This window comes from Muntiacus reevesi, chromosome 16 (genome assembly GCF_963930625.1).
Source record: "Muntiacus reevesi chromosome 16, mMunRee1.1, whole genome shotgun sequence".
Lineage (NCBI taxonomy): Eukaryota > Metazoa > Chordata > Mammalia > Artiodactyla > Cervidae > Muntiacus > Muntiacus reevesi.
Genome location: NC_089264.1, coordinates 7,359,069 through 7,386,806, shown reverse-complemented (window position 1 = coordinate 7,386,806; position 27,738 = coordinate 7,359,069). Strand labels below are relative to the sequence as shown.

At 41.4% G+C, this 27,738-nt stretch overlaps 1 protein-coding gene, 1 long non-coding RNA gene, 1 other non-coding gene and 1 pseudogene across 5 annotated transcripts in view; 2 read left to right on the top strand and 2 right to left on the bottom strand.

Moving 5' to 3' along the window:
• Nucleotides 1–981: 981 nt before the first annotated feature.
• On the bottom strand, nt 982–3,881 carry LOC136148118 (peroxiredoxin-1 pseudogene; annotated as a pseudogene).
• Nucleotides 3,882–6,455: 2,574 nt separating this feature from the next.
• Nucleotides 6,456–27,738, top strand: part of LOC136147919 (uncharacterized) — a 41,456-nt gene continuing 20,173 nt past the window's right edge. Inside the window, exons 1-5 of one of the 3 annotated variants that reach the window (XR_010659412.1) lie at nt 6,456–6,840; nt 7,091–7,135; nt 7,321–7,387; nt 10,964–11,054; nt 15,799–16,267. This is a non-coding gene — a long non-coding RNA (uncharacterized lncRNA). Of the gene's footprint in view, nt 6,841–7,090; nt 7,136–7,320; nt 7,479–10,963; nt 11,055–15,798; nt 16,268–27,738 lie in introns of those variants that run through there. The other 2 variants (XR_010659413.1, XR_010659411.1) reach the window with 2 other exon arrangements.
• Nucleotides 6,891–7,021, top strand: LOC136148154 (small nucleolar RNA SNORA24). Its single transcript, XR_010659450.1, has one exon. It is a non-coding gene; the product is annotated as a small nucleolar RNA SNORA24 (small nucleolar RNA).
• PRSS12 (serine protease 12) overlaps nt 8,290–27,738 on the bottom strand; it is an 80,958-nt gene continuing 61,509 nt past the window's right edge. Inside the window, 2 exon segments of the mRNA XM_065907267.1 lie at nt 8,290–10,795; nt 13,316–13,596. Coding sequence (XP_065763339.1) covers nt 10,488–10,795; nt 13,316–13,596 — 589 coding nt within the window. The 3' untranslated portion in view covers nt 8,290–10,487.

The following is a 27,738-nucleotide window of genomic DNA, read 5'->3' as shown; positions in this document are numbered from 1 at the left end:
AATAACGGAGAAGGAATTCATTACATATTCACTGATGAACAATTTTTAAAAACATAAGGCACTAAGAGTACACATTAAGGGTGGCAAGAAAAGGGAGAGACTAAGAGATGTTCTAGAAGAAAAGCTTTTCTATCTCCTCCTGTCTAGATACTATGCTTCTACCACAATTTGTTACCAGCAGTATCACGCTGCTGCTGCTAAGTCACACTGCGAGTGAACACCAATTGCAAGTTTAAGCTTCCTAAGTGTCTGAACGTGAAAACAGACTCACAGGCCATTTCCTGACTGTATTTCCCCCACTTATGTCAACATTCATATGAGAGATGTGCAGTTATGTAAATTTTGCTTCCCTGGTGATTACCAAAGTTTCTACCCTAAAACCCTAAAAGGAAGGAGGTAGTATAGTTGAAGAATGAGTGTTCTATAACAAATGTACAGAATACAGTCCATGTAGCCAATGCAGAATTTAAGTATTTTCCAACCATCATTTTACCAGTCTGATGGCTCCACCTCCAGTCTACCTTTAAAATCCTTAAACTAAACTTTACTTATAATCAATTTTTAATTCCTCTATTACCACATTCTCTCTCCTGAGAACTCACTCTAAGCCTCAAAGATTGAACAGCAGCTAAACTCATTAGGTATGATCTTGAATCCCCTCAAATGTAGAAATACTGCCATCTTAGCCACAAATTTCACACTGAGAGATATCATCACAAATGTGCCACTTCTTAAAATGAAAATAAAATAAAAATCACGACTTTTTATCAAGCTTTATTGTAAAAATAGTTTCAGATTTACAGAAAAACGTACAAAAATGGTAGAGAGTTCCCAGACACCCCTCATCCAATATCCCCTACTGTTAACATCTTATGACACCATGTACAACTAAGAAACCAGCATGTCTGCAGGCTCAGTCACTAAGTCCTGTCCAACTCTCTGCAATCCCATGGACTGTAGCCTACCAGGTTCCTCTGTCCATGGGATTTCCCAGGCAAGAATATGAGTGGGTTGATATTCCTGACCCAGGGATTAAACCTGCATCTCCTGTGTCTCCTGCATTGGCAGGCGGATTCCTGACCACTGAGCCACCTGAATGGCACATTACTGTTAACTAAAGCCCACACTTTATTCCAGTTTCACTAGCTTTCCATTAATGTCCGTTTTTGGCTTGAGGATCCCACATTGCCTTTAGTCATTACATCTCCTCTCCTCTGGTGTTTTTCAGACTTTGTTTTTCATGAGCATAACAGCTTTGAGCACAGTTTAGGGAATCCTAAAGTATGTCCATCAATTTGATGTTTTTTATCAGTTCAAGTTTAATAAAACTACAAAAGATCAAAAGTGATTCCATACTACTGCACACATCAGCTAACCTGCCACATAACACAGCTCAGGCCTTCTTCAGAGGAAGAAAGGCTGGCCTCCAGCCCCTGCATCAAAGTCCAGTGTTGTCCCACACATCTGGACTGAGTGTGTTTTCATGACAACAGTACAAAAGAGGTTTTGCTCTCATGGCCACCTACTGCAGCCTGGCCCTAAAATGGCCCAGCACTCACTTCTGCTTAGAGAAATATTCTTTGCTCTGGGCATCAGGCTTCTTGTTATCACCCCCAGGCTTCCAGCCAGCTGGGCACAGGTCCCCATGTGTGTCAGTAAACTGGAAAGGCCTGAACTAGTCTCAGTCTCTCATCCACAGAGCGGCCAACAGGAAGGTCGTTTATGGTAATCTGTTGAAAGATACCTTCATCATTAGTAATAAAAAGGTTCCTGAATGAGAAGCCCTCATCAGCCTTTAAGAGGCCACAGTACTGAGCAACGGTGTGCTCGGGCTCTGATATCAGGGAATGTGCATGGCCCCAGCCTTCCTTGTTCCTTGAGTATGCTGACCCACACCAGGTGACAGAAGTGAGAACCACGGAAGCACCAGTTACCTGGCAGCTGAGTTTCTTAAATTCTTCCACCCTATCGCTGAAAGCAATGCGCTCCACGGGGCACACAAAGGCGAAGTCAAGAGAGTAAGAGACGAACACGACGTATGTCCCTTTGTAGTCAGATGGACTGGTATCTTTGAATTGACCATTGAGCATAACGGTTGTTGCTTTGAACTGGGGGGCAGGATGCCCAATTTTCACATTTCCTTGAAGACATATTGCTATCGGCAGTTCTCAGAGAGAAATCACACAGACCAATCAGGAGGAGGACATCCATCAATTTGCTTTTGGTTGATGCTTTTCTCATGGATAGACTGAGGTTAGGGCTTTGAGGAAGAATAACACAGAAGGAGGTGAAGTGTTCTCATCATATCTTATCAGGGTTTGAACTACTGATATGACTTATCACTGTTGCTGATATTGCTTACCTGGCTTAGATAGTATTTACCAGATTTCTCTACTGTAAAGTTATGCTTTCCCCATTTTGCCTTACCCTACCCTTTGAAAGAAAGTTGCTAAGCACAGCCCATATTCAAGATGGTATAGGGGTAGGGAAGGGAAACTAAACTCCATCTCCTGGAGATAAGTGACTTTTTAGAATAAATATAAAATTTACTCAATTTCTGAAATACATGTTGAGTACCCAAAGCATCTGATAATGCAATTAAGTGCCCATTTAACATGAGTCACTCTGCTAGGCATTTCAAATAAGTGTTAGACACAGTCCTGCACCACAAGGAGTTCATAATGTAGTTAGGATACCACAAAAAAAAAATGCTGGTTAAGTACTAAAGCGTCACAAAAAGGGGAAAAAAATAAAGTCCAGTTGGAGTAATGAAGTAATGAAAAGTTTCACAGAACAAGAAATATTTAAACAAAGTAAAACTGAATATAATTTTGACAGATGAAAATGGATGGAAATTCACATCCATTTGCAACTTAAAACTCTCAACAGTGGACACAAAGAGAATGTACTTCAACATAATAAAAGCCATATATATCAATCCCATACCTAATATCATATAGTAAAAACTGAAAATTTTCCTTCTAATATGAGGAATAAGACAAGGATGCCCACTCTCACCACTTTTATTAACATAGTATTGGAAGTCCTAGTCAGAGCAATTAGGCAAAGAAATAAAAAGTATTCAAATTGGAAAAAAAGTAGTAAAACTGTCACTATTTTAGAAGACATGATTTCATATACAGAAAACCCAAAGATTCCACCAAAAATTGTTAGAACTAATAAATGAATTCAGTAAAATTGCAGAATACAAAATCAACAAACAAAAATCTGTTATATTTCTATACATTAATAATAAAGTATCAGAAAGAGAAATTAAGAAAACAAACCCATTTACAGCTGCATCAAAAAGAATAAAATATCTAGGGATAAATTCAACCAAAGAGGTTAAAGACCTGTACACTGAAAACTATAATACATCTTTGAAAGAAACTGAAAACACAAATAAGTGAAAAGATCGTCCATACTCATGGAGTGGAAGAATATTGTTATAACGTCCATACTATGCAAAGCAATCTACAGATTCAACAGAACAGAGACCTCAGAAATAACCCCACATATACACAACCAGTTAATTTATGACAGAAGCCAAGATTATACAATATGGAAAGAATAGTTCTCTTCAATAAATGGTGTTGAGAAACTGGAAAACCATGTGCAAAATATCAAAAGTGGGTCACTATCTTACACCATACACAAAAATGAACTCAAAATGGATTAAAGACTTGAATATAAGACCTGAAACTATAAAACTGCTAGGAGGAAACATAGGTGGTAAGCTACCTGACATCAGTTTTGGTGATGATTTTTTGAAACTGACCCCAAAAGTAAAGGCAACAAAAGCAAAAACAGGCAAGGTGTACTACATCAAACTATTATACAGGGTGAAGTAAGTCAGAAAGAAAAACACCCATACGGTACATTAACGCATATACATGGAATTTAGAAAGATGGTAATGATGACCCTATATGCAAGACAGCAAAAAAGACATAAAGAACAGAGTTTTGGACTCTGTAGGAGAAGGCAAGGGTGAGATGATTCGAGAGAATAGCATTAAGACATGTATATTATCATACATGAAACAGATGACCAGTCCAAGTTCCATGCATGAAACAGGGCACTCAAGCTGGTGCACTAGGACAACCCAGAGGGATGGGATGGGGAGAGAGGTCAGAGGGGGACTCGGGCTGGGGGGGGTGGGGACCCTGAACACATGTACACCCATGGCTGATTCATGTCAGTGTATGGCAAAAACCACCACAATATTGTAAAATAATTAGCTTCCAATTAAAAATAAATAGTTTAAAAAAAGATATAAGCACAGAGAAGAGGATGTGAAGAAACAGGGTCATCTAAAGCCAGGGAGAGATCTCTGAAGAACAAACCTATGGACACCTTGATCTGACTTCTTGTCTCCAGAACTGTGAGAAAGCAAATTTCTGGTGTTTAAGCCCCCCAGTATATGGTATATTGTCATATCAGCCTTAGCAAAATAACACAGATGCTCAATTACAGATTCTAAAAATCACATTCATTTTGGCAAAATCCCCCTCTGTGATTTCTAATTTAAGCATTGTCATTCAACAGTTCTTTCCATTCAATAGTGACATGAAGAGTAAAGGTGAAAAAAGTGATATAAGGTCGGCCTTAGGAACAGCTCTAGCTCTTTCAAATTAAAATTTATTATGCCCTTATAAACTTGTCCAGTCCCAACCCTAACCATAACAAGAAATTTTACTCTAATTTCAGCAATTTCAAGAATCTTCAGGGATCTCTTTTGTAGCACCTTATTCACCAGGTATTGTTGTTATTTAGTCACTCAGTCCTATTTAGATCTTTGCGACTCCATGGGCTATCGACCACCAGGTTCCTGGCCATGGGATTTCCCAGGCAAGAATACTGGAGTAGGTTGCCACTTCCTTCTCCAACGAATCTTCTCAATCATGGGACTGAATTTGCATCTCTTACACTGGCAGGACGATTCTTTACCACTGAGCCACCTGGAAAGTTCAGACCTCTTGATACCAGTATGCCTGCCAACTGCTGCAACACAGTGCTCCAACTTGTCCACTACTAAGTAAAAGCTTCACCTAGCTCCACCTTTTTGTTTCACACGAGGTGAAAACTAAAATGGAAAACAGAAAATAAATTTCAGTGACATTTAACAAGCACAAGTGCTCACTCAGTCCTGCTGACTCTTTGGGATCCCAACGACTGCAGCCAGCCAGACTCTCCTGGGTCCATGAAATTTTCCAGGCAAGAACACTAGAGTGGGTTGCCACTTCCTACTCCATGCACATGCCTAGGACCAAAAGTATTCCTAAATATCTTTAATTTCCTTTTACAAAAAATAGATTTATGCTTTACTTTCACCTTTAAAGAAACGTAAGTCACGGATGTTAAGACCCAGGTGAGCTCTTTCAAAAGTCAACAGCAGCTCTGGAGACGCTAACTGTATACCACAAACTGTGAGCGAGCAGGCAACAGACGAAATGTCTACACACGCACGAAAAAGCATCTCCCTCACGCTACTGTTGTCTTCTCCTAATCTGTGTACAAATTCGTGTGGCAAGGCTTTCAAAAATGAGTAAAAATACTCCTAAGAGCTCAGACTCCCGAAAAACAAAGCAAAATAACTTATTGTAGACCACTTACACCTGCGCTCAGAAACAGTAATTTCAGTGGAATACAGGAAACTATGGACTTCCCTCGTAGCTCAGTCGGTAAAGACTCTGCCTGCAGTACAGAAGACCCGGGTTTGATCCCTGGGTTGGGAAGATCCCCTGGAGAAGGAAATGGCTAACCCACTCCAGTATCCTTGCCTGGAAAATCTCATGGACACAGGAGCCTGGTGGGCTACAGTCATGGGGTCGCAAAGAGTCGGGCACGACTGAGCGACTAACACTTACTTAGGGGATACGAAGTTTTTTAAGCAGAGAAAAAAAATAAACAGGTAGTTCCAAGAAATCAACCTACCAAAAGGTTAAGAAGAAGAGAACTATCGAACCTGGCGTTTTGGTAACAGCGACTTCTAAGGTAACTGTCCTAAAGTATACAAGAAACAACACAACCCTTCCACCTTCTTCACACAGCTTAAGCGCGAGATCTGAAGAATTTCCTTCAGGGGAGAACTCTGTAATGCGCATGCGTCAAACTCAGAAGTCGCGCTAGTAGGGCAGATCTAGAAGACGCGCGAGAAGAGATGAGCATTGAGGAAGGGGGAGGGGCCTGTATGCGCATGCGTCAAAGTCAGTCGCCGCGCTAGCAGGGCAAATCTAGAAGACGCGCGAGGAGGGCGGAAGACTGAGGAAGGGGCGGGGCCATCAGGGAGGCGGTGGCCAACGGAGCGGACGGAGCCGCGAGGGCGGGGCTGGGAGGGCGGGGCGGAGGGAGCAAGTGCGCAGGCCTCGCCCCTCGCGGCACCTCCCCGGAATGGCGTCATCAGCGCTATAAGAGAGCTTGTGCCTAAGACTCCAGCCTTTTACATCCGGTAAGCGTCCGGTTTAGCGAAAGGCGCTCGGCTGTGGTTGTTTTGTGAGGTAAAGTAACAAGGAACACGGCTTTTCGGCCTAGTTTAAGATGCAGGCGATGCAGCGGTCTTGTAGTAGTAGACCGACGTTAGCTTTGAAAACGTCTAGGTTCAGAAGCTTGAGTGAAATTTCATGTTCGTTCGTTAGCGGGGCGGCCACGTGCAGCCCCGGGAGCTGAGTCGGAAGCCAGTCGCGCGTGGGTCGTGGGCCCTCCAGCAGAGGTTAAATACCGCCGATGACTCGGGTGAAGAAGGTCGTGCGTTGTACTGTCGGTGCCATGTGGCCATCTTGAATCTGTTACTCTGCCACTTTTAAAGAGCAACACCGCATCCTGACGGTTTGATCCAAGTGGTGAGTAGTATCTGTAGTTGCCTTTGCTGGTCCTTTCTGGGATTATGAACCTCCATGTATCTTTGGGACCTGTCGGCTGTGGCAGTCTCCCTTCCTAGCCATGGAAGAGCATATTCTTGTTTATTGGCAAAGCTGTCACCATTTAATTGGTATCAGATTCTGACTTGCACAAGTAACATTCTTCACTTTAAAAACCTGCAGTGTGCTGGGTTATTGGGCAAACATTAAACTACTGTTCAAATGTTTCTAGGAAGCTGAGCTAATGGTTCCAGTGGATGATGGAAAGCATAAAGAGGTACGTTCCTGTTCTATGTATCCTAGATCCTTAGAGCTAAGGATTTGGAAGGCCAGAACTGGCACATTGTGCAGGCGTTTTGTAACTTAAATAGCCAACTGAAGAGACTGTAACTGCTTTAGCTGCTAAAATCTTAACACTGTGTACACAAATCAGTCTTGTTAAGCTGGTTTTCTCTCTTGCAGATATACCAAGAAATCCAAAGTGATGTGGGTGAAGTCTGATTGAGCATCCTGCAGGACACAGCTAAATGTGATTTTAAATCTCGTGTATGGTATTTAAGTAGAGAATACGTGCATGCTGCTTTTATTTGTATAATAAAATGCTCGATTTGTACATACAATGTTCCAGGAGTGAATGATTTATGAGTACAACAGGAATGGTTTAGTCATTAAGTTATGTCCAACTCTTGAGACCCCATGGACTGTAGCCTTCCAGGCTCCTGTGTCCTTGGGATTCTCCAGGGGATCTTCCCATCCAGGGATCAAACCGAAGTCTTGTGAGTGCATAGGTAACTACAGAGAACAGAGGTGGCCTGTTCTACTGTTACCAGCTCCGGTGCTGGTAATATGAGTTAGTACTGTATATGGTATTTAGGGAACACATAGCATGTGCAGTTGACACTTGGGTCTTCAAGGCATTTAACGAGGAAAAAAAGTTATAATAAAGGTTATATTTTATGAAGGAAGCACTCTACCTCAAGGTTGATAAACTGAAGATAACCTGTTATCTGACCTTTTAAGTTAACCAATCTCTGCTCTAGTTGGAAGGAGGAAGCCAATTATGACTCTTACGTTGGCAAGTTTATTTGGCTTGGCTTTTATTATAATCCTACTCAATGGCTTGCCTGGAGGTCCTTGCCCACCTGTGAACAGAAGAGATTAACACACTTCTGAAGGCTGGATATTCCTTGTAAGACTGGAGATCTTTTCACTTACTCACTGTATCTCCCTCTTTATTCTGCCTTTTGACTTTAGTTCCTAATTGCGTCCTTCTCTCTGATCTATTAAAGAACCTGGCATCCAGACCCCAAGAAGATGGTTATTTTGAGGTTCTAGCCTGCCATCTCGGTCTGCTGGCTCCCCGAATAAGTCTCTTCCTTGCCTCAGCACTTCATTTTGGATGCGTGAGGCTGGACTCGGTAACAAGAGTTCCACTATGAATGTTTACACCAGCACTGCAGTTTAATTACAAGGATGGCCCATGGGAAAGTAGTGACAATTTTCTTCACCTGCACTGTATGTTTTTCCCAGGCCCTCAAGCATGTGTGCACTATGGTTCTGTCATCTCTTAAGTGTAAATGCTTGTACAGTTCCTTTATCAAATGGGTTTTGAAAAATACTAGGGCTTGGCATTGCAGTTCTGCAAAGTAGTAAATTATAAAGCACTTTCAGATTAGCACCAGTTTTTTACATACCTCAGTTTACAAAAGGACACAGTATGATGCAGAAGAGAAAGGAAATAAAAAGGCCCCTTCATGATCAGCCATTTAAAAGGATTACTTAGCATTTTTCATTCTATAGTTTTGCACTCACCTCTTCACCTGTCTTTATGCATCTATCCCTTCTATACACAATTCCTTAAACTACATATTGGGACAGATTTTTGTACTGCTACCAAGAATGCCCTGTAAGGCTGCATAGAGAAAGGCAGCACCAAGTCCGATTCACAATCCCATGAATGGTAGCTCACCAGGCTCCTCTGTCCATGGGATTCTCAGGCAAGAATACTGGAGTGGGTTGCCATTTCCGTCTCCAGCAAGGCTGCATAGTAAGCAGCTATCCCTTACTCCTTTGAGAAACAGAAAACTAGTTGGAAAGAGATTCCCTTGTCTTCCTTGTGACTCCTGGAGTTTGGACTGAAAACCCTCCAAGTGTCTCATTGGCCTCTGCTTGTTAACCCATTTGGAAACTAGGGACACTAAAATCTTACCTGCCTTTTATAAATTGTCAATGAGGTGCACAGTCACCTAGTACATAACTGGCATATGGATTAAATATTGCAGTTATTTTAGAGCTTTCCCACGCTACAGACAGGAAAGCATTGTTAATTGTGTATTTTTATTAGGAAGAGAATGAGATGGGTGAGCATCAGTGCCACAACAGACATGAGTTTGAGTGAGTTAGAGGACAGGAGCATGGCATGCTACAGTCCCTGGAGTTGGAAAGAAGAGGACACAGCAAACTCAACAAAATCTTTACTAGATGGGACTGTGTCAGGATGACAGGCTTCTCTGGTGACTCAGAGGATAAAGCTTCCAATGTGGGAAACGGGTCGGGAAGATCCCCTGGAGAAGGCAGCAGTGGCAACCCACTCCATTACTCTTCCCTGGAAAATGCCATAGACGAGAAGTCTGGTAGGCTACAGTCAACTGGGGTCAGAGTCTGAGAACGACTGAGCAACTTGACTTATCGGGACAGTCTTAGGAAATCTGCAGGTTTCAGTTAGTTACCAGAGAGTTGCAATAGGTGGCACTCTTACACCACAGTCTAGAAAAGAGCATGCTGCTAAGGAAAAAAAATTTTGTTTTACCAAGCAGCCAATCTGAAGTCATTAAAAGTAACCATATAAATGTTGGCAAGTACACAGTGGATGAATCAGGTTATGTATTAAACTATTTGAAGATATTCTTAATGTCATCAGGAATGCCAAATTGTGCTAGCAACATACAAGGTAGCTAGAATGTTTTTCTCTAGTTGCCATAGTGCCTTGGTATAAAGGCTTCATTCAGAAATGTACTGTGACATGATATTCCTAGTCCAGTCTGTTTGTAATAGGATTGCTTTACCTTTTTGGATTCTATATTTTTCTCACTTGTGAAAGGCCAGAAATCTCATCTGTGGAGATTGCTTATCAACCTTCAGGGGAAAAAAATCAGCTTAAAAATAACATGAACAGAAAACACTGCCACTTTTATTTTAACTGTAGTAAAGGGTATTTTTTTATATCAAAGGTAGGCCCTTAATATGAATATATACCATACTAATTCAGTTACAAAGGAGTTCTCAATCCAAATACATGTAAAAACAGCCCTATTGCACAATCAATATACAGTAATCTCTGGAGAATGCTGAGAAATTGAGACAAGACAGAATAACAAATGTAGTCTCCCATAAAACTAATTTGGGTAGACAACAGTGCTAAATAAGAATAGTCATTACTACACTGAGGTATCTGTAACCAGAATGTTCACATCATGAATTCTCAAGCAGCAAAGAGGTACATCACTTTTATCAACACAACACAAAAACATAGATCTCCGCTCCCATTAGTTGGCATCTCTGGTTAAATGCCAATGTTGGAAATTTTCCAACATATTCTTTAAATACTATCTTCTTGACATTTCCATGGATTACAGTTTGGTGACCCTTTTTATCCAAGGTACAAAGGCTGAGACTTTGGTATAAACACCAGGGGAATCCTTGGCTCCACAGCCATATCCCCAGGAGGTCACCCCGTACACAACCCAGCTCCCTCCTGGTCGTTGACACACAAGTGGTCCTCCGCTGTCTCCTTGGCAACTGTCCACACGTTTGTGTTCATGGAGGTTCCCAGCACAGAGCATCCTTCGTGTAAACCGACCCTTATAACGATGTTCACAAAACCTCTTGGCAAGTAAGGGGATGGCTGCTTGTTGTAGAGTTCTTGAGTAGGCTGGTCCTATGCAGGTCAAACAACTGGATTAGATTCCAGCTAAAGAGCTTAGAGAAAGAGCTATATTTAACAGTTAAATGAACATTTAAGAGTCTTGATAAAAGCCCTATTGTGGCATTAGTGTAGTTTAAATGAGCAATAACTATAAATGGTTTTTTCCTTCAATGTTTGCAGTTGAAGTGAAATGAAGTCGCTCGGTCGTGTCTGACTCTGCAAACCCATGGACTGTAGCCCACCATGCTCCTCCATCCATGGAATTTTCCAGGTAAGAGTACTAGAGTGAGCAGTTAACTATACTCTAATCCTTCACTGATCTGTTTCTCAGTTCTGAAGTTTTTGAAGAATAGTTGAGTAACATTTATGGATTTGCCTGCTAGAAAAGGGTAACCTACGGAAAGCACGTTTGTGTAGGCTTTAGAATTTAACTTCTCTGTATTAAAATGCTGAGAGTGCATTCATGCTACTTCTGTATTAGCATATCGACTGCTCTAAAACTCATCTACGTCAGCTGGCAAGTACTATCCTCAACATTTCATGAAGATGATTCAGAAACAACTTTATATACAGACAGCCTTAAGTTTAACCTTTTGATGTTAAGGTACTGTATTTACTGTAAGCTACTCATTCTTTGTTTAGGAGCTAAAATGCATAATTGGTAGGTTCTCCATGATAGCCTTTACTTGCATCTAAATTCCACCATTATTGTCCAGTATACTCAACTGCAGTGATTTTCATAATAAAATCATTTGGTGAAATTTACTTCCTGCGTTACCTCTGTTCAAATGTAGTGTCTTAAGGAAGATGATTGAACTCTCCCTGAAGAAGTAATTTTAACACCTACACTTTAATCTTTGATTTGCATCATAGCTCAGCATAGTGTTTCCTTGAGAAAGCATTTACTCTGACCGGATTTTATTACATCATCCAGGAAATGTTTCCATTTTTTATGGTTTCTCTCAGGATTGGTCCCAGTATTCTGTATCTGCTACAGGTGTTTCTACATTTTGCTGCTATGAAATAGTGTTGAATCTAAAGAAAGTGAAAGTGTTAGTTGCTAAGTCTTATCTGACTCTTCGCAACCCCTTGGACTCCCAGTCTAAAGCCAAGATTTAACAGTTAAAATGAACACTGAAATATAATAAATTTACTAGGTAAAACCTTATTGAAATCATCACCTGTAGAAATATGTATTAGATGCTATTTTCAAGAGTACAGTTAACAGTGTTAGTTATTTTTAATGCAGAGCAGTCAGCCCAATCATTTCTCCTTATTCAACAGTCATTTGTGAATCTAGTACCTGATCCAAGTGAGACTTAAGAGTTCTGTTTCAAAGACTATCCTGAGCAAGCACTGTTGTTGTCTAGGACATCATGTCCAATTTTTTGTGACCCCATGGGCCGTAGCCCACTAGGCTCCTCTGTCCATGAGATTCTCCAGGCAAGAACACTGGAGTGGGTTGTCATTTCCTTCTCCAGGGGATATTCCTGACCCAGGAATCAGACCCACATCTCCTGCATTGGCAGGGGGATTCTTTACCCCTGAGCTCCTGAGAAAGCACTAGCTGATGTTAACTCTAGCAAGACAATACAGAAAGCTGTTTGCCTGAGAAGAGCATAAGCTGAACACTATCTGTGGGAAGAATAGAAAGGGGAGAGTGGTGAAGGAGAAACCCAAGTGGGGTGGATGCTTCCTCTTCAACCTCAGCAGCTTTGTTTTGTTTTTTGACTGTCCTTTATATAATCTCCTTAAGATATAGTTTGATAAAGGGCTCCATTACAAAAAAAAAAAAAAGAAAGAAAACCTAATACCAAAGCCCTTTGCTGGGTTGTGTGTGTGTTAAGTCACCCAGTAGTGTCAGACTCTTTGTGACTCCATGGACTGTGGCCCACCAGGCTCCTTTGTCCATGGGATTCTCTAGGCAAGAATACTAGAGTGGGTCGCCATTTCCTCCTCTATTTGCTGGGGTAGCTACGTCAGAGTCATCTGGGAAAACTTTCAAACAGAGACAGCCAGGCCCAAGTCCTAAGGTAGCATCTGCGTCCTAATGGAAACCATAGTACCCTCAGGATAGGAATCCAAACTGCAGGCAAGCATCTCACACTTGGCAGAATCTCCAAACAACTAAGCCTGAACCCCCTTTTAAGATTTTGCTACCCACTGTACTGAATGGGGTACTGATGCTGTACCCCATGCACTGATGCTGAAACAAGCTCCAATACTTTGGCCACTGATGCAAAGAGCCGACTCACTGGAAATGACCCTGGTGCTGGGAACGATTGCAGGCAGGAGGAGAAGGGGGCGACAGAGGACAAGACAGTTGGATGGTTATCACCAACTCAATGGACAGGAGTTTAAGCAAACTCCAGGAGGTGGTGAAGAACAGGGAAGCCTGGTGTGCCTCAGTCCGTGGGGTCGGAACGAGTGACATGACTTAGCGACCGAACAACCCACTGCATACCCAAATGGATAATCCAGACGCAAGAAGGTGGCCGTATCTTCACTGTTTCCTTGGGTTTTCAATGTTACCTGTATCTCCCCATCCTGTTATGTAGCAGCTGAGGGCTCCCTTCTGTGGCCTTTCTTTCCAGCGTGGCAAGCAGGCCGGCAGAACGTGGCTGCTGAGTCTGGCACACTGCTCCTCCGGTCCCTGTAACCTAACCAGGGCGATGTCATAGTCGTTGCTGTGTGGGCAGTAGTGCTGGTGGGTTACGATCTGCTTGACTCCGATCTCTTCTTCAAACTCCTCTGGCACCAGCGTATGATAATCCCCAACCCGAACCACGTAGTTCCTAGTATTGTTACCGTACCTGAGAGGCAGAAAGAGCTAATGGGAGGCTTGTTGCAAACACTGTAAACTGGTCACTGCCTGCCAGGAAGCTTAACAGAGATGCTTGTAACCCTTTCTTCCAAATCATTCACTCCTTTTGTGAGTTTGACCTTCTCTCCATTGCTCTGACCCCGCTGCACTCTGTCTGGTACTCATGTTTTCCCTTCGTTCATTTCACTGTTTAACCCATGTTACTGACTAACTTTTCTAAGAAGGATCAAATGTGGAGGATGAATGGAAAGTAATCACTAACCAGTCACTTTCCCACCACGAAAAAGGATCAAAACAGGAGCGAATGCAATAGGGCAAAATGACAATCCTGCCTTTGCTGTCATCATTTTCCTTTCATTTCCGAGATGGTGACTTTCCCATGACGTTCCATGAGGGCAGAAACCATGTTTGGCCTAACTCTATTTCCCAGGTCACTTAGGTAGCACAATCCACTTTACTCCCCTTTCCTGTGAACTGAACGTAAACCAGAACTGTTATCTTCAGGCAACATACATTCGTTATATGCTCTCATCTCTTAAATCTTTGTTCAGACAGTGAGACCTACCTTGACGCTCATTTGAAATTATAGCCCACCTTTGTTTGTCACTCCATTCCCCCAGCACTCCCACTATCCTTATCTGCTCTACTTTTTCCTTTTCTAAAAACTCTACTTTCTAACAAACTATCTAGTTTACTTATCATATTTTTTATTCTGTCTCGCCCTGCTTAAACAAAAGGTACTCAAGGGCAGGGATCTTTTATCTGTGTTCACTGGTGAATCTTACACATCTAGTATACCAACGCCAGTTAAGTAGAAATGCAGCATAGATTGGTTGATTTAATGAATGAATGCAGATTTTTAATAAATGTCTTTTTCCATAGGAACTACTCACATAAAAAATAAGCATAATATTTACTTGATTGATAGGTCTCAGCCTGTTTTTCAGCCAACATACCTTGATTCTGATACATCTACCTACAGCAGTTTCTCAAGCTCAGCACTACTGACATTAGGGACCAGATTATTCTTTAATGGAAAGGGGAGTCCTGTGCATTGTAGGATGTTTAGAAGCATCTCTGGCCTCTCTGTTCACTAGATGTCAGTTGCACACACACTCACATACACACACCCGAGTGTGACAACCAAAAATGTCTCCAGACATTGCCAAATATTCCCTATGGTGCAAACTGTCCCCCACTGAGAACCACCAACCTACAATACAAGATCCAGTCCACGTCCTGATGACTTCCTCTTTCTCACTGAAGATACAGCACCTCGTTCACTTCCACCTGTGCGTGCGCGCTGAGTCACTGCAGTCCACTCTCTGCGACCCTGTGGGCTGTGGCCCACCAGGCCCTCCTGTCCCTGGGATTCTCCAGGCGAGAATACTGGGGTGGATTGCCACACCCTCCTCCAGGGGATCTTCCCGACCCAGGGGTCGGACCCATGTCTCTTGAATCTCCTGCATTGGCAGGTGGGTTCTTTACCACTAGCCCCACCTAGGAAGCCCCCACTTCTCCTGTGGCTACTTAAAACATTCTCAACAGAACTTCCCTGGTGGCTCAGTGGTAAAGAATTCACCTACCAATCCAGGAGATAGGGGTTCAAGCCCTGGTCCAGGAAGATGGAAGATCCCGCATACTGCGGGGCAGCTAAGCCCATGCACCTGGAGCCCCAGGGCCACAGTCATGAAGCCCACTCTAGAGCCTGGCTCCGCAACAAGAGAAGCCCGCACGGTGAGAAGCCCGCACACCTCTACCAGAGAGCAGGCCTGCTCACTGCAGCGAGACGAAAGCCACACAGCAGCAGAGCCCGAGGTGGGCCTCCGACAACACTTCAAAATGTAAAGTGGGTTTCATAACCATGTCAGCTCAGAAACCTGAACAATGCAACACAAAGATGATCACCTACTAGTGATCGATGAAACTAACAATTTCCTGCGATGCCTTGAAATTCTCCATTTTGAACCTTAAATTATCACATATCTTTAAAGTACAGAAGGCTTTTCATATATTGTGCTTAGACTTCTTGTGGGTTCTACTTCAAACTTTGAATTTAGGATTATTTCACATCCTGAAACTGTAAAAATTAACAGTCATGAAGAATAATCAGATATTTAAATAACTCATTTCTACTTTCTGTGTATTGATACTGTTGTATTATAAAATTCAATGTCTCATTAATATGCAGGTTTTTAAAGAAAAATCCCAAGTGATTAACTGTCATTGCATCCTTGAAAGTGCTGCTGAAAGGTTGCCTGTATCCCTGGAGTGGAATCTTAGAAATTAATCTCAAGCTTCACTGTTCAGCTCAGGAGGCAGTGGCCACATGTGCTATCAGAGCACTTGAAATGTGAATGGTCCAAAATGAGATGTGAAGTGGATGAAACTGGAGCCTATTATACAGAATGAAGTAAGTCAAAGACAGAAACACCAGTACAGTATACTAATGCATATATATGGAATTTAGAAAGATGGTAACGATGACCCTATACACAAGGCAGCAAAAGAGACACAGATATAAAGAACAGACTTTTGGACTCTGTGGGAGAAGGTGAGGGTGGGATGATTTGAGAGAATAGCATGGAAACATGTATATTACCACATGTGAAATAGGTGACCAGTGCAAGTTCAATGCATGAAGCAGGGTGCTCAAAGCCGGTGCTCTGGGACCACCACAGGGATGGAATGGGGAGGGAGGTGGGAGGGGGTTTAGGATGGGGGACACGTGTGCACCGTGGCTGATTCATGTCAGTGTATGGCAAAAACCACCACAATATTGTAATTAGCCTCCAATTAAATAATTTTTTAAAAAAGAAATATAGTGGTGAATATTTACTATAAAAAAAGTACAAAATGTACACAGGATTTCAAACATTTAGCATGAAAAAGAATATAAAATATAGTTTCTATAGATAATAGGAATATAAAATATCTCAATTTTTATATAATATTTTGGATATAGTAAGTTATATGAAACATATCATTAAAATTAACTTCACCCACTTAGTTTTTTATTCTTTTAAAGTGGCTACCAGAAAATTTAAAGTTACATATATGATTTGTATTTTGTGGCTCACATATTCCTACTAGATAGCACTAGTCTAGAGAAATAGTCTGGCATAAAGTAGGCATCCTATTTTGTTTTTTTAATGCAGTCTCTTATGTTGCTTATAACTCTTAAGCTCCAGTGATGAGACATCTCTATGTATGTCAACTTTTTATATTAAAGATAATTACATTACTGTTCAACCTAAAAACTTTTTTTACTGCAACAATATTTTCTGTTCTTCAAAAGAGGGCTTTGACACTTAGCTAAAATAACCCTTACATCTAAAAAACCTACATAAATATGTCCTACATTATCTAAAAGTTTAGCCAGTGAACAAAGAAACAGGACATTATCACATGGAAATTTACTTTGTAAATATCCCAGTCTTAGTCTTGGACAGTCTTGTCTTCATGTGTCACTTCTTGCCTGGATTACTGCAACAGTCTGCTAAATGGCATCACTACTTCGTTTTAATTTTTTCAAGCCATCCTTCACATTGCAGCCAGAGTGAAACAAATAGCCAGATAGAAATATCTGGTAATATAACTGCTCTTCTGGATACCCTTCAAGGGGTCCCAACTGTCTACATGATAAAGTTCAAACTTCTTCAGTGATACACAAATCCATCCAAGAACGGCCCTTGTCCACCACTCTAATACCACTTCTGTGCCACAGTCGTTTTAGTGACTTGAAGAGGTGTCTGACAAACCTGTCTTTATTCAAACTATTTGCAATATCATTCCCCCCTCCTTCACCCTAAGATGGCAAAAACTGATTTTAACTTTTAAGTCTCAAGATCTAGGACACTCTTCCTGCCCTCTCAGAAAGCTGCCCAAGCCTTCCTCTGAACACTCCCAACAGCACTGTCAGCGCATTCACAACAGCTTCTAGGACTTGTTGGGCTTCCCGGTGGCTCAGCGGTAAAGAATCCATCTGCAGTGCAGGAGATGCAGGTTCGATCCCTGGGTTGGGAAGATCCCCTGGAGGAGGGCATGGCTTATTCTTGCCTGGAGAATCCATGGAAAGAGGAGCCTGGTGGGCTACAGTCCATGGGGTTACAAAGAATCGGACACAACTGAGTGACTGAGCATGCACACACACTAAGACTTGTTAAAGTGTCAGGTCTACCCTGTTAAAGGCTCCCTAAGTGTAAGACCATGTTATGCTCACATCTGTGAGCCAAGAAGTCGGCACAGAGAAAGCTCTTGATAAATGTATGCTAAATGACTTCTTTTGGAAGACACACACATACACTCTCATCCCTAAATTAATGAAGTGAAAGAGACATCTCACCAATTGCTATGTTGTAACAACACCATCACAGAAGTTTTTATTTCTTTGGAAAAATAAACAAAGGTCCCCACAAAGATCTACTGTTCTCATTAATGCTGGTTGTTCATGAGAACCACCTGTACCACTTTTTAAGACTACAAATGTCCAGGCCACACAAACTCTGAGAACATAAAATCAACAGAGCTGATGCAGGATCACAGGTGATCCAAATTCACAGTAGGACTTGAGAACTGCCGAAACGCAGACTGAAAGGCACCAGCTCAACTCCATCCCTTCAGGCCTGGAATGTCACAGAAATCAAGTGAGTCTCCTAAAAGATGACTGCAATAACACGAACATGTGCACGTTCCACACACACACTGTTCTCAGGCCAGGTAGAGCTCAGCATGTATTTTCGTGCACTGCAGTGGTTGTTTAGTCGCTAAGTCATGTCCAACTCTTGCGATCCCATGGACTGTAGCCTGCCTCCACCCGTGGAATTCTCCAGACAAGAATACTGGAGTGAGTTGCCATTTCCTTCTCAAGGGGATCTTCCCAACCCAGGGATCAAACTTATGTCTCCTGCATTGGCAGGTGGCCTCTTTTAATGCTGAGCCACGTGGGAAGCCCATTTTTGATATACCCCAAAATTAATATGCTCACCAACCAGGAGTTGATATTAAACTGAGAATAAAAACAAAATATTTACCTGACAAGAAGGAAGAAATGCACCACTCTTGTTAAAATGAAGTTCTTTATTAGTATGTATACTTTTAAAATCCTGATTTAAGAAATGGACCAGCTAAACCCAAGAAGTGATTCCCACACTCCTTTCACTCCAGTTATTCTTAGAATAGATTTATGCTTGGAATTTGAAGGTCATCTGACATAAGACTGGATTAGTTTGCTAGCCAAATATTTGTCCCCAGTGTCACCTCTCCTAGTGGTATGACTATATACCTCACAGATAACACTCTGCTGCGGTTACCAGTATAGTCTTGGGCTTAGAAAGCATTTTCTATGGTTCTAGACTTCTCAAGAAAACTTATCAAGGAATTTGCTTTTTCAATGTATTTTAAGGTATTTCTAGTTGAACTTTTGTTATTTTGATAGATTATTTTCAAAATTGCTTCTAAAACAAACATTTCAGATTTTGGCTGACACACCATTCAGTTGTTTGCTTTGCTGAAATGCCTTCCACTCCCCCTCAAATAAAAACTGGATGAAATTCCTGGACAAGTTTGAGCAAAAGAGTATCTAAGACAGGGCAGATCCTCTATTTCAGTTTTTCTGAGACTTTAGAGTTAAACAACAATTTAAAATTCCTAGAATTAAAAAGAGAAGAGTTAATTCGGGTGGCAGGGTCATTTCCTTTATGTGTGTTCTCTCTCTAGATTTATATATTTAAAAAGACAATATTTTATTTTACATCAGCCTGTACACATCTGCTACTACTAGAATCTGTCCTTGTCTGCTGTCTGAAAGTCAAAAAGTGGCTGACTAAGTTGCTTGGGTAAATGATTCCAATTGCTCACAGGAGTGACCTTCTCTGTAGAATCTTTCACTGCCCCTTTTACACATGTGGTGTGTGTTCAGGAAGTGATTTTAGCATGATTGATGCTATTGTGTACATCGCCAAAGACCTTGTTCTTAAAGAATTCTACCATGTTCCAGGTCATGCTGGAACACAGGTTTAAGCACAGGACACATTTTGTTTTAAAAAGTAAGTGCCATAACTTCTGTGCCTCATCTTTATAATTTCTAATAATCGAGATATTTCTTATTTTCAGAGCACTAGTCTCTGACAATTTCCAGCTGCTATGGTGTCTCTAGGCAAACAGTCAAAAAGATAAAATCAGGTCAAGCTATAATTCTTGATAAATTTTTGCTGCAGAACTACAGAAATAAAAGAATCCTTTTATTGAAGTACATTCTTTCCTCCAAAATAGTGTTTGTTATCAGAACAAGCAATTAAAAGAAATTAGTTTAACATTCAGGAATTTTTCTCTCAATTATATTCCCATACTACCACAGACAGAGGATCATTTTATTGTACTTGAATAATTATTTAAAATAGGAAACAATAGCAAGCAATTTGTATTGTGCAAAATTCACAGGGTAACTGCAAAACAAAAACTTCATTTATCCAGGTTTCTGCTTCAAACTGCCAGTGGGATGTTGCATTCCTATTAACACTAGGAAAGAAGGCCTTTAAACAGTGATTCACTAACTACCTCAGTTACCCCTGTTAGCATAAAAGAATGTTTTGGACACCTCATAACATATGAAAGCTATGAACATAGAGCTGGTTTACTAAAATTCTGTCAGCCTGCCAATAAAGTACCTTTATCATATAGAGACGCTATAGGAAATGAGTATAACAGGATGGTGGATGTGAGTAACTGTGTTCTGATCTCATTCCTAGATTTTTCTGATATGAGGATTACATAAAAGAGTGAATATTTTACAGAGCCAAAAAAATAAACATTTAAGAAACTGTCATCCTATAGCATAAAATAACACAGATGGTGACAGCAATCTATGCTGTATTGTTCAGAATGGCTGTTCAAGAGCACTGGCCCACATCACTGCAAGAATTAGGCACCAAAAAGTCCCCATGAATAAGAAACTATACTTAGGGCTTCCCTTGTGGCTCAGCTGGTAAAGAATCCACCCGCAATGCGGGAGACCTGGGTTCAATCCCTGGGTTGGGAAGATCCCCTGGAGAAGGGAAAGGCTACCAATGCCAGTATTATGACCTAGAAAATTCCATGGACTATATATATAGTCCATGCGGTCACAAGGAGCTGGGCATGACTGAGCGATTTTAAAGCAAAGAAAATTTGGCCTTTGGGCTTCCCTCATAGATCAGTCGGTAAAGAATCTGCCTGCGGTGCAAGAGGCCAGTGATTGATCTCAGGGTCCAGAAGATACCCTGGAGAAGGAAATGGCAGCCCACTTCAGTATCCTTGCCTGGAAAATCCCATGGACAGACAAGCCTGGTGGGCTGAGTCCATGGGGTCGCAAAGAGTCGGGCACGACTGAGTGACTGACACTTCACTGACAGTTAAAGCAGCAGAAATATAAACGGAAAGGAAACAGGTACGAGAGCTAGCTTCAAAATACGAGATCTAGGCCCCTTCCCAGTGGGCCTTAAGTTAGACTCCCCAGAATTTAACAGGGAGTGAAAGCCGCTCAGTCGTGTCCGACTCTGCGACCCCCTTGTAATGCTCCGGGCCAGAATACTGGAGTGGGTAGCCTCTCCCTTCTCCAGGGGATCTTCCCGACCCAGGGATCGACCCAGGTCCCCCGAAATGCAGGCGGATTCTTTACCAGCTGAGCCACAGGGAAGCCCTTAAAAGGAAGAGACCCTCTCAGACGCTAACCACATCGCGTCTACACCACAGTGGGCTGTGCGTGCTCAGTTGCTCTGTCGTGTCTGACTCTTTGTGACCCCATGAGCTGTAGCCTGACAACTCCTCTGTCCATGGAATTTTCCAGGCAAGAATACAAGAGTGGGGGACCTTCCTGCTGGTCCAGTGGCCAAGACTCCACACTCCCAATGCAGGAGGCCTGGGTTTGATCCCTGGCCGAGGAACTAGATCCCACGTATCACAACTAAGACCCAGTGCAGCCAAATAAATAAATATTTATGTATATTAAAAAAAAAAAGGAATACTGGAGTGGGTTTCCATTTCCCCCTCTAGGGGATCTTCCCAACCCAAGGATTGAACCCATGTCTCTTGCATCTCCTGCACTGGCAGGCAGATTCTTTACCACTGCACCAGCTGCGCAGCCCCTTCTACACTACAGTGTCTACAATTCCAGAGGAAAATTCTCTATTTTTGCACATTTCCAAGTTTTTGATTATTAAAAGAAGGTTGTTTTAATCCAAAGTCCCTGAACCTAGAAGACAAAATTTGGAGTTTGTTCTAATCACTGGTCACTGTCCTCTTAATCACTGGCTTTCAAAAAACTTACCGTAATAAAGATGTGAGTTGTAGCCTTCTTGGGCACTTCAAAACAACAGACCAAGTCAGATGGATGTGTAACACCTTTGCAAAATAGATTTCTCCCTATTAACATTAAAGAGTCCTGCATTCTATCCAAAGCAAGTCAGAATGCTGCATATCATCAACTGCCCCTCTGCTTTTTAATCAACTGTCTTTATTTTATACTGTGCAGATAATGGGAAGAAATTCAGAATGACATATGGAACGAATTATCCATTGATCTAGGTTTAAAATACCACCATCTTCTAAAGAGTCCAACATTCTTAAATATATCCACTATCTGGCAACTGATCCCCCACTTTCATCATGTAACCATCATTTAGGGGGTCTGTTTGTGCCAAGTAATATATTAGACACCTAGTTAATAAACACAAATGAGATGATTACTGACTTGAAGCAATAATCTAGAAGGAGCAAGCCAAGAGAGGAATAATGACCTTTAAACAAACAAACCCAAACATGTACCTTTTAAAAAAAAAAAAAAAAAAAAAAACCTCTGAGGGAACTCAAAAGTTAGATCAAAGTTTTCAACCTCAAGTGGAATTTTTGGACAATTTCCCTACTTTAATACTCTAAGCCTTGAACCCCAAGGTCTATAACTTTTAGCAGAGAGAGATCAACTTGAAAGATAAGGAGTCTTGAGCAAGAGGAGGAAAATCTAAACTGAACATACTGAATTATTTCGCTTAAATTCTTAGCCCAAGAATCCAGTTTCTCTGCAGTTTCCTACCTTTTTCTCCAATAGTCAGTGGGATGAAACTATCCTGAATTCTCTACTTTTGTTAATAATAATATTTGATTCCTGTTTTTGAACCCTCGCATAATAACAACCAACATTTGTTCTTAATTTTACAGACATAAAAAACATTTACATATTTTGCAGATCATTTGTTCCTCACTGTGGAACATTATCGCCTTCATTTTACAGATGAGAAAACTGAGACTGCTGGAGGTTAAACTAATCTCCACAAAGTGCAACAATGACCAGTTGGAGGAGCTGGAACTGTAACTTTGGTCTTTTTTTCTTTTTTACTGGTGGTATTAAGGTTGCCATTTATTTTTTTTAATGTATTTTTTTATTGAAGGATAATTGCTTTACAGAATTCTGTTGTTTTCTGTCAAACCTCAACATGAATCAGCCACTGGTATACATATATCCCCTCCCTTTTGAGCCTCCCTCCCATCTCCCTCCCCATCCCACTAGGTTGATGCAGAGCCCCTGTTTGAGTTTCCTTAGCCATACACCAAATTCTGGTTGGCTATCTATTTTACATATGGTAATATAAGTTTCCATGTTACTCTTTCCATTCATCTCACCCCCTCCTCCCCTCTCCCCAGGTCCATAAGTCTATTCTCTATGTCTGTTTCTCTATTGCTGCCCTGTAAGTAAATTCTTCAGTACCATTTTTCTAGATTCCATATATAGGCATTAGTATATGATATTTCTCTTTCTCTTTCTGACTTACTTCACTCTGTATAATAGGTTCTAGACTCATCCACTTCATTAGTACTGACTCAAAGGCGTTCCTTTTTATGGCTGAATAATATTCCATTGTGTACCACAACTTCTTTATCCATTCATCTCTTGATGAACATCTAGTTTGCTTCCATGTTCTAGCCACTGTAAATAGTGCTGCAGTGAACAATGGGATACATGTATCTTTTTCAATTTTGGTTTCCTCAAGGTATATGCCTAGGAGTGGGATTACTGGGTCATATGGTGGTTTTATTCCTAGTTTTTTAAGGAATCTCAATACTGTCTTCCATAGTAGCTGTATCAATTTACATTCCCACCAACAATGCAAAAGCGTTCCCTTTCTCCACACCCTCTCCAGCATTTATTCCTTGCAGACTTTTTGATGATGGCCATCCTGACTGGAGTGAGGTGATATCTCATTGTAGTTTGGATTTGCATTTCTCTAATAATGAGCGATGTTGAGCATCTTTTCATGTGTTTGTTAGCCATCTGTCTTCTTTGAAGAAATGTCTGCTTAGGTCTTTTTCCCACTTTTGAATTGGGTTGCTTGTTTTTCTGGCATTGAGCTATATGAGCTGCTTGTGTATTTTGGAAATTAATTCTTTGTCAATTGTTTCATTTGCTATTATTTTCTCCCATTCTGAGGGCTGTCTTTTCACCTTGCTTATAGTTTTCCTTTGCTGTGCAAAAGCCTTTAAGTTTAATCAGGTCCCACTTGTTTACTTTGTTTTTACTTCCATTACTCTAGGAAGTGGGTCATAGAGGATCTTGCTTTGATATATGCCATCGAGTGTTCTGCCTATGTTTTCCTCTAAGAGTTTTATAGTTTCTGGTCTTACATTTAGGTCCCAGAGGTCTCTGACTATCTCTGACTCTCCTCAGTTCTTTTCCTTCTTTTTACTTTATTCGGCTCTGCAGAAGCTATTTCCACCATTTTATCTTCCAGCTCACTGATTCGTTCTTCTGCTTCAGATATTCTGCTACTTATTCCTTCCAGAGTATTTTTAATTTCAGTAATTGTGTTGTTTGTCTCTGTATGTTTATTCTTTAATTCTTCTAGGTCTTTTCTTGCATTTTCTCCATTCTCCTTTCAAGGTTTTTGATCACCTTGACTATCATTATTCTGAATTCTTTTTCAGGTAGTTTGCCTATGTCCTCTTCATTTATTTGGACTTCTGTGTTTCTAGTTTGTTCCTTCATTTGTGTAGTGTTTCTCTGCCTTTTCTTTTCTTTCTTTTTTTTTAAGTATTGTGTTTAAGCTCTCCTTTTCCCCGGCTTCAAGGCTGAATTCTTTCTTCCCTTTGGTTTCTGCCCTCCTAAAGTTGGTCCAGTTGTTTGTGTAAGCTTCACATAGGGTGAGATTTGTGCTGAGTTTTTGTTTGTTTCTTTGGTTTTCCTCTGATGGGCAAGGCTGAGTGAGGTGGTAATCCTGTCTGCTGACCATTGGATTTGTATTTTTGTTTTGTTTGTTGTTTAGCTGACATGTCAGGTGCTACTGACATGTCAGGGTGCTACTGGTGGTTGGATGATGCCAGGTCTTATATTCAAATGGTTCCTTTGTGTGAGTTCTCACTATTTGATACTCCCCAGGGTTAGTTATCTGGTAGTCTAGGGTTCTGGAGTCAGTGCTCCCACTCCAAGGCTCAGGGCTTGATCTATTCCTCAAGACTGGGAGCGCCGCTGCTCAAAGGACATCAGACCCACTACGTACTGCCCTACTCACGCTTTCCAGGGGGCAGGTCCGACCCAATTCTGGATAAAAGTCCCTGAATGCCAGACAGAGGGACAGCATCGAACCCTATTCTTATTCCTCCCTGTCTGACTCCTTCTGTATAAAATCCGTCAACAGGCACACCAGAGGACTTTACAACTTCAGTGGCTTTCTAGACCAGTGTTGTTTTTCCAACCCCTGGGGCCCAGTCACGAACACGTGCTAGGCCATACTAACCTTGGTTTTAATGGCCAGATCTCATTCTCTGGTTACCCAGTACCGAGTTCTACTGATTTCTCTCGGGGTCTCTACCTTTCCTCCCTCCTCTCCTTTGCAACCTTCTACCATTATTACAGTAGCCTTACAACCAGTCTCCCTTCAGTTCCTACCACAGTGGGTTTAATCACTTGGTAACAGGGTCAATTTGAGTCACTCTAGAAAAAAGGATAGAAGCACGTATGCAAATATTTTTCATATAATTTGAAGCTTGTTCACAGACTCCTAGATTAATAACTTTGCTCTCCCCCTCAGATCTATCCCATATATCTCCAATGACATATCTCCTAAAACTCCTCTTGATCATATTTCAAGGCTCAAAAACCTTTAGTGGTTTTGCACTACTGAGTAAATGAAACAGAGATTCACTACCCTGACATCCCAGACCAATCCTGCTTCTTTACTGTAACTCCACTATACACATTCTGGATCCATGATCCTAGTCACTGCCATCCTTCAAATATGCTTTATGCTTTCTCACCACTGTGTTCTCAACATTAGACGTTCTCTGCCTCCAGCCTCTACCAATACATGAATTCAGCCTCTCTGCTTGAACAGACTCCATAACAGAACTCACTCTTCCTCCCACATACATCCCACTCCAGCTTGGAACTGTCCAAACAACAGACCTCTTTCCTATGCTAAAATGAAAACTACCTCCCATTAGCATCTGTGGTATTTGAAGCAACACATAATAAATTTGATCTGATTCCTGACACTCCCCCCTTCCTGCTTGCCTTCCGTGGGGCACCAAGTCGCTTTCTCGTAGGATGGCTCAGAACTGAGCACAGCTCTCTCTGTTCCTGCCCCGGCAACAGCTTGGCCCCAGCAGGGCAGAAGAGCGAGGCCCTTCACTGTTGGTGCTGGTGCTGTTCCGGCAGGGCTGCCCAAGGCCGATTAACTCCGCGGGCAGCCGCACCACCTCACTGACTCTATTAAGGTTTCATGCGTGCTCAGTCACTCTTGGTCACGTCCGACTCTGCGACCCCATGGACTATAGCCCACCAGGCTTCTCTGTCCATGGGATTATCCCAATACTGCAGTGGGTTGCCATTTTCTCCTCCAGGGGATCTTCCCAACGCAGGGATGGAACCTGCATCTCTTCCGTCTCCTGCCTTGGCAGGTAGATTCTTTACCGGTGAGGCTGCAGGATGTTAAAACCCGTAAGGTCTTCTTCACTTGTGCTGCATTTAAGTCATGGTTCCCGAACTAAAGGCAGCATTTTATTCTTTATGCCACATTACTTGTTAGAACCAGCTTATCAAGATTCTTTGCCACGATAGATCCTATCTTCCAACCTGTTATGTGTCTCTACCAATCTCCCGGCATCAAAAAATATAATTAACTTCCCATCGGTGTCCTTTTTCAGCTTAGCTATTAACATGTTGAATAGGGCAAGGATAAGTATCCTGCTAACTCCGTTATATTCTTTCTCATCATCTTTCTTCAAATGTCCAGACCATATGCTATTCTATCCAGGAGCAAGAGGGTCTTAACTTTTAATGTTCATAAGAATCATCAAAGAAGCTTGATAAGAATGCAAACTCCTGGGTCTTAGCTCTGAAGATTCAGAAGATCTAGGATAGTGGCTCAGGAATCTGGGTTTTTAATAAGCTGATTGTATCTAAATAATATTATGGAGAAAAGACCTCATTTTAAAAATGATACTCTATACTTTTTTTCATCCTGTATGTCTCCCTCCTCTGGGTTCCTATAGCTGCAAGAAAACTTCATGCTAACAAGGGTACTATCTGTCTTACTCTCCCAAGATATTTCTAGTGCATGGCACATTTCTAGGAATATTACAGGCTCAACAATTTTTTGTTAAGTTAATAAATGGATCTTTATTGTCTGTACCACTCATGCAACACATGAGTATATTAAACCTACTAGTATATAGGTGAACTCTCAAACTCAACTATTACCCATGAATGACAGGAAATATGTAAAACACAGACTTGTGTCTTTGGCAGCACTTTCAGCATGGAACACTAGTCCATAAGTATTTATCAAGATAGGTAAGAGGAAGTGAATAGAGATTCTAGAAACAAGGATATATGAGAACTTAACAACACAACTGACATATCAGTGGATAAAGAGTGGAATGTTTAATTTTAAAAAGTACTGGAAAAATGAGCTATCCATAAGGAAAAATATAACATTAGGTCCCTTCCTTATACCATATACCATACACACACACAAAAGAAAAACTGTAACCAGATTAAAAATCTAAACAGGAAAAGCAAAACTGTAAAAATTTTTGTAAAAAACTAGGATAGTATCTTCTTATGGGGCTAAAGAAGGGTTTTTAAAAAAAGATATACAAAGCT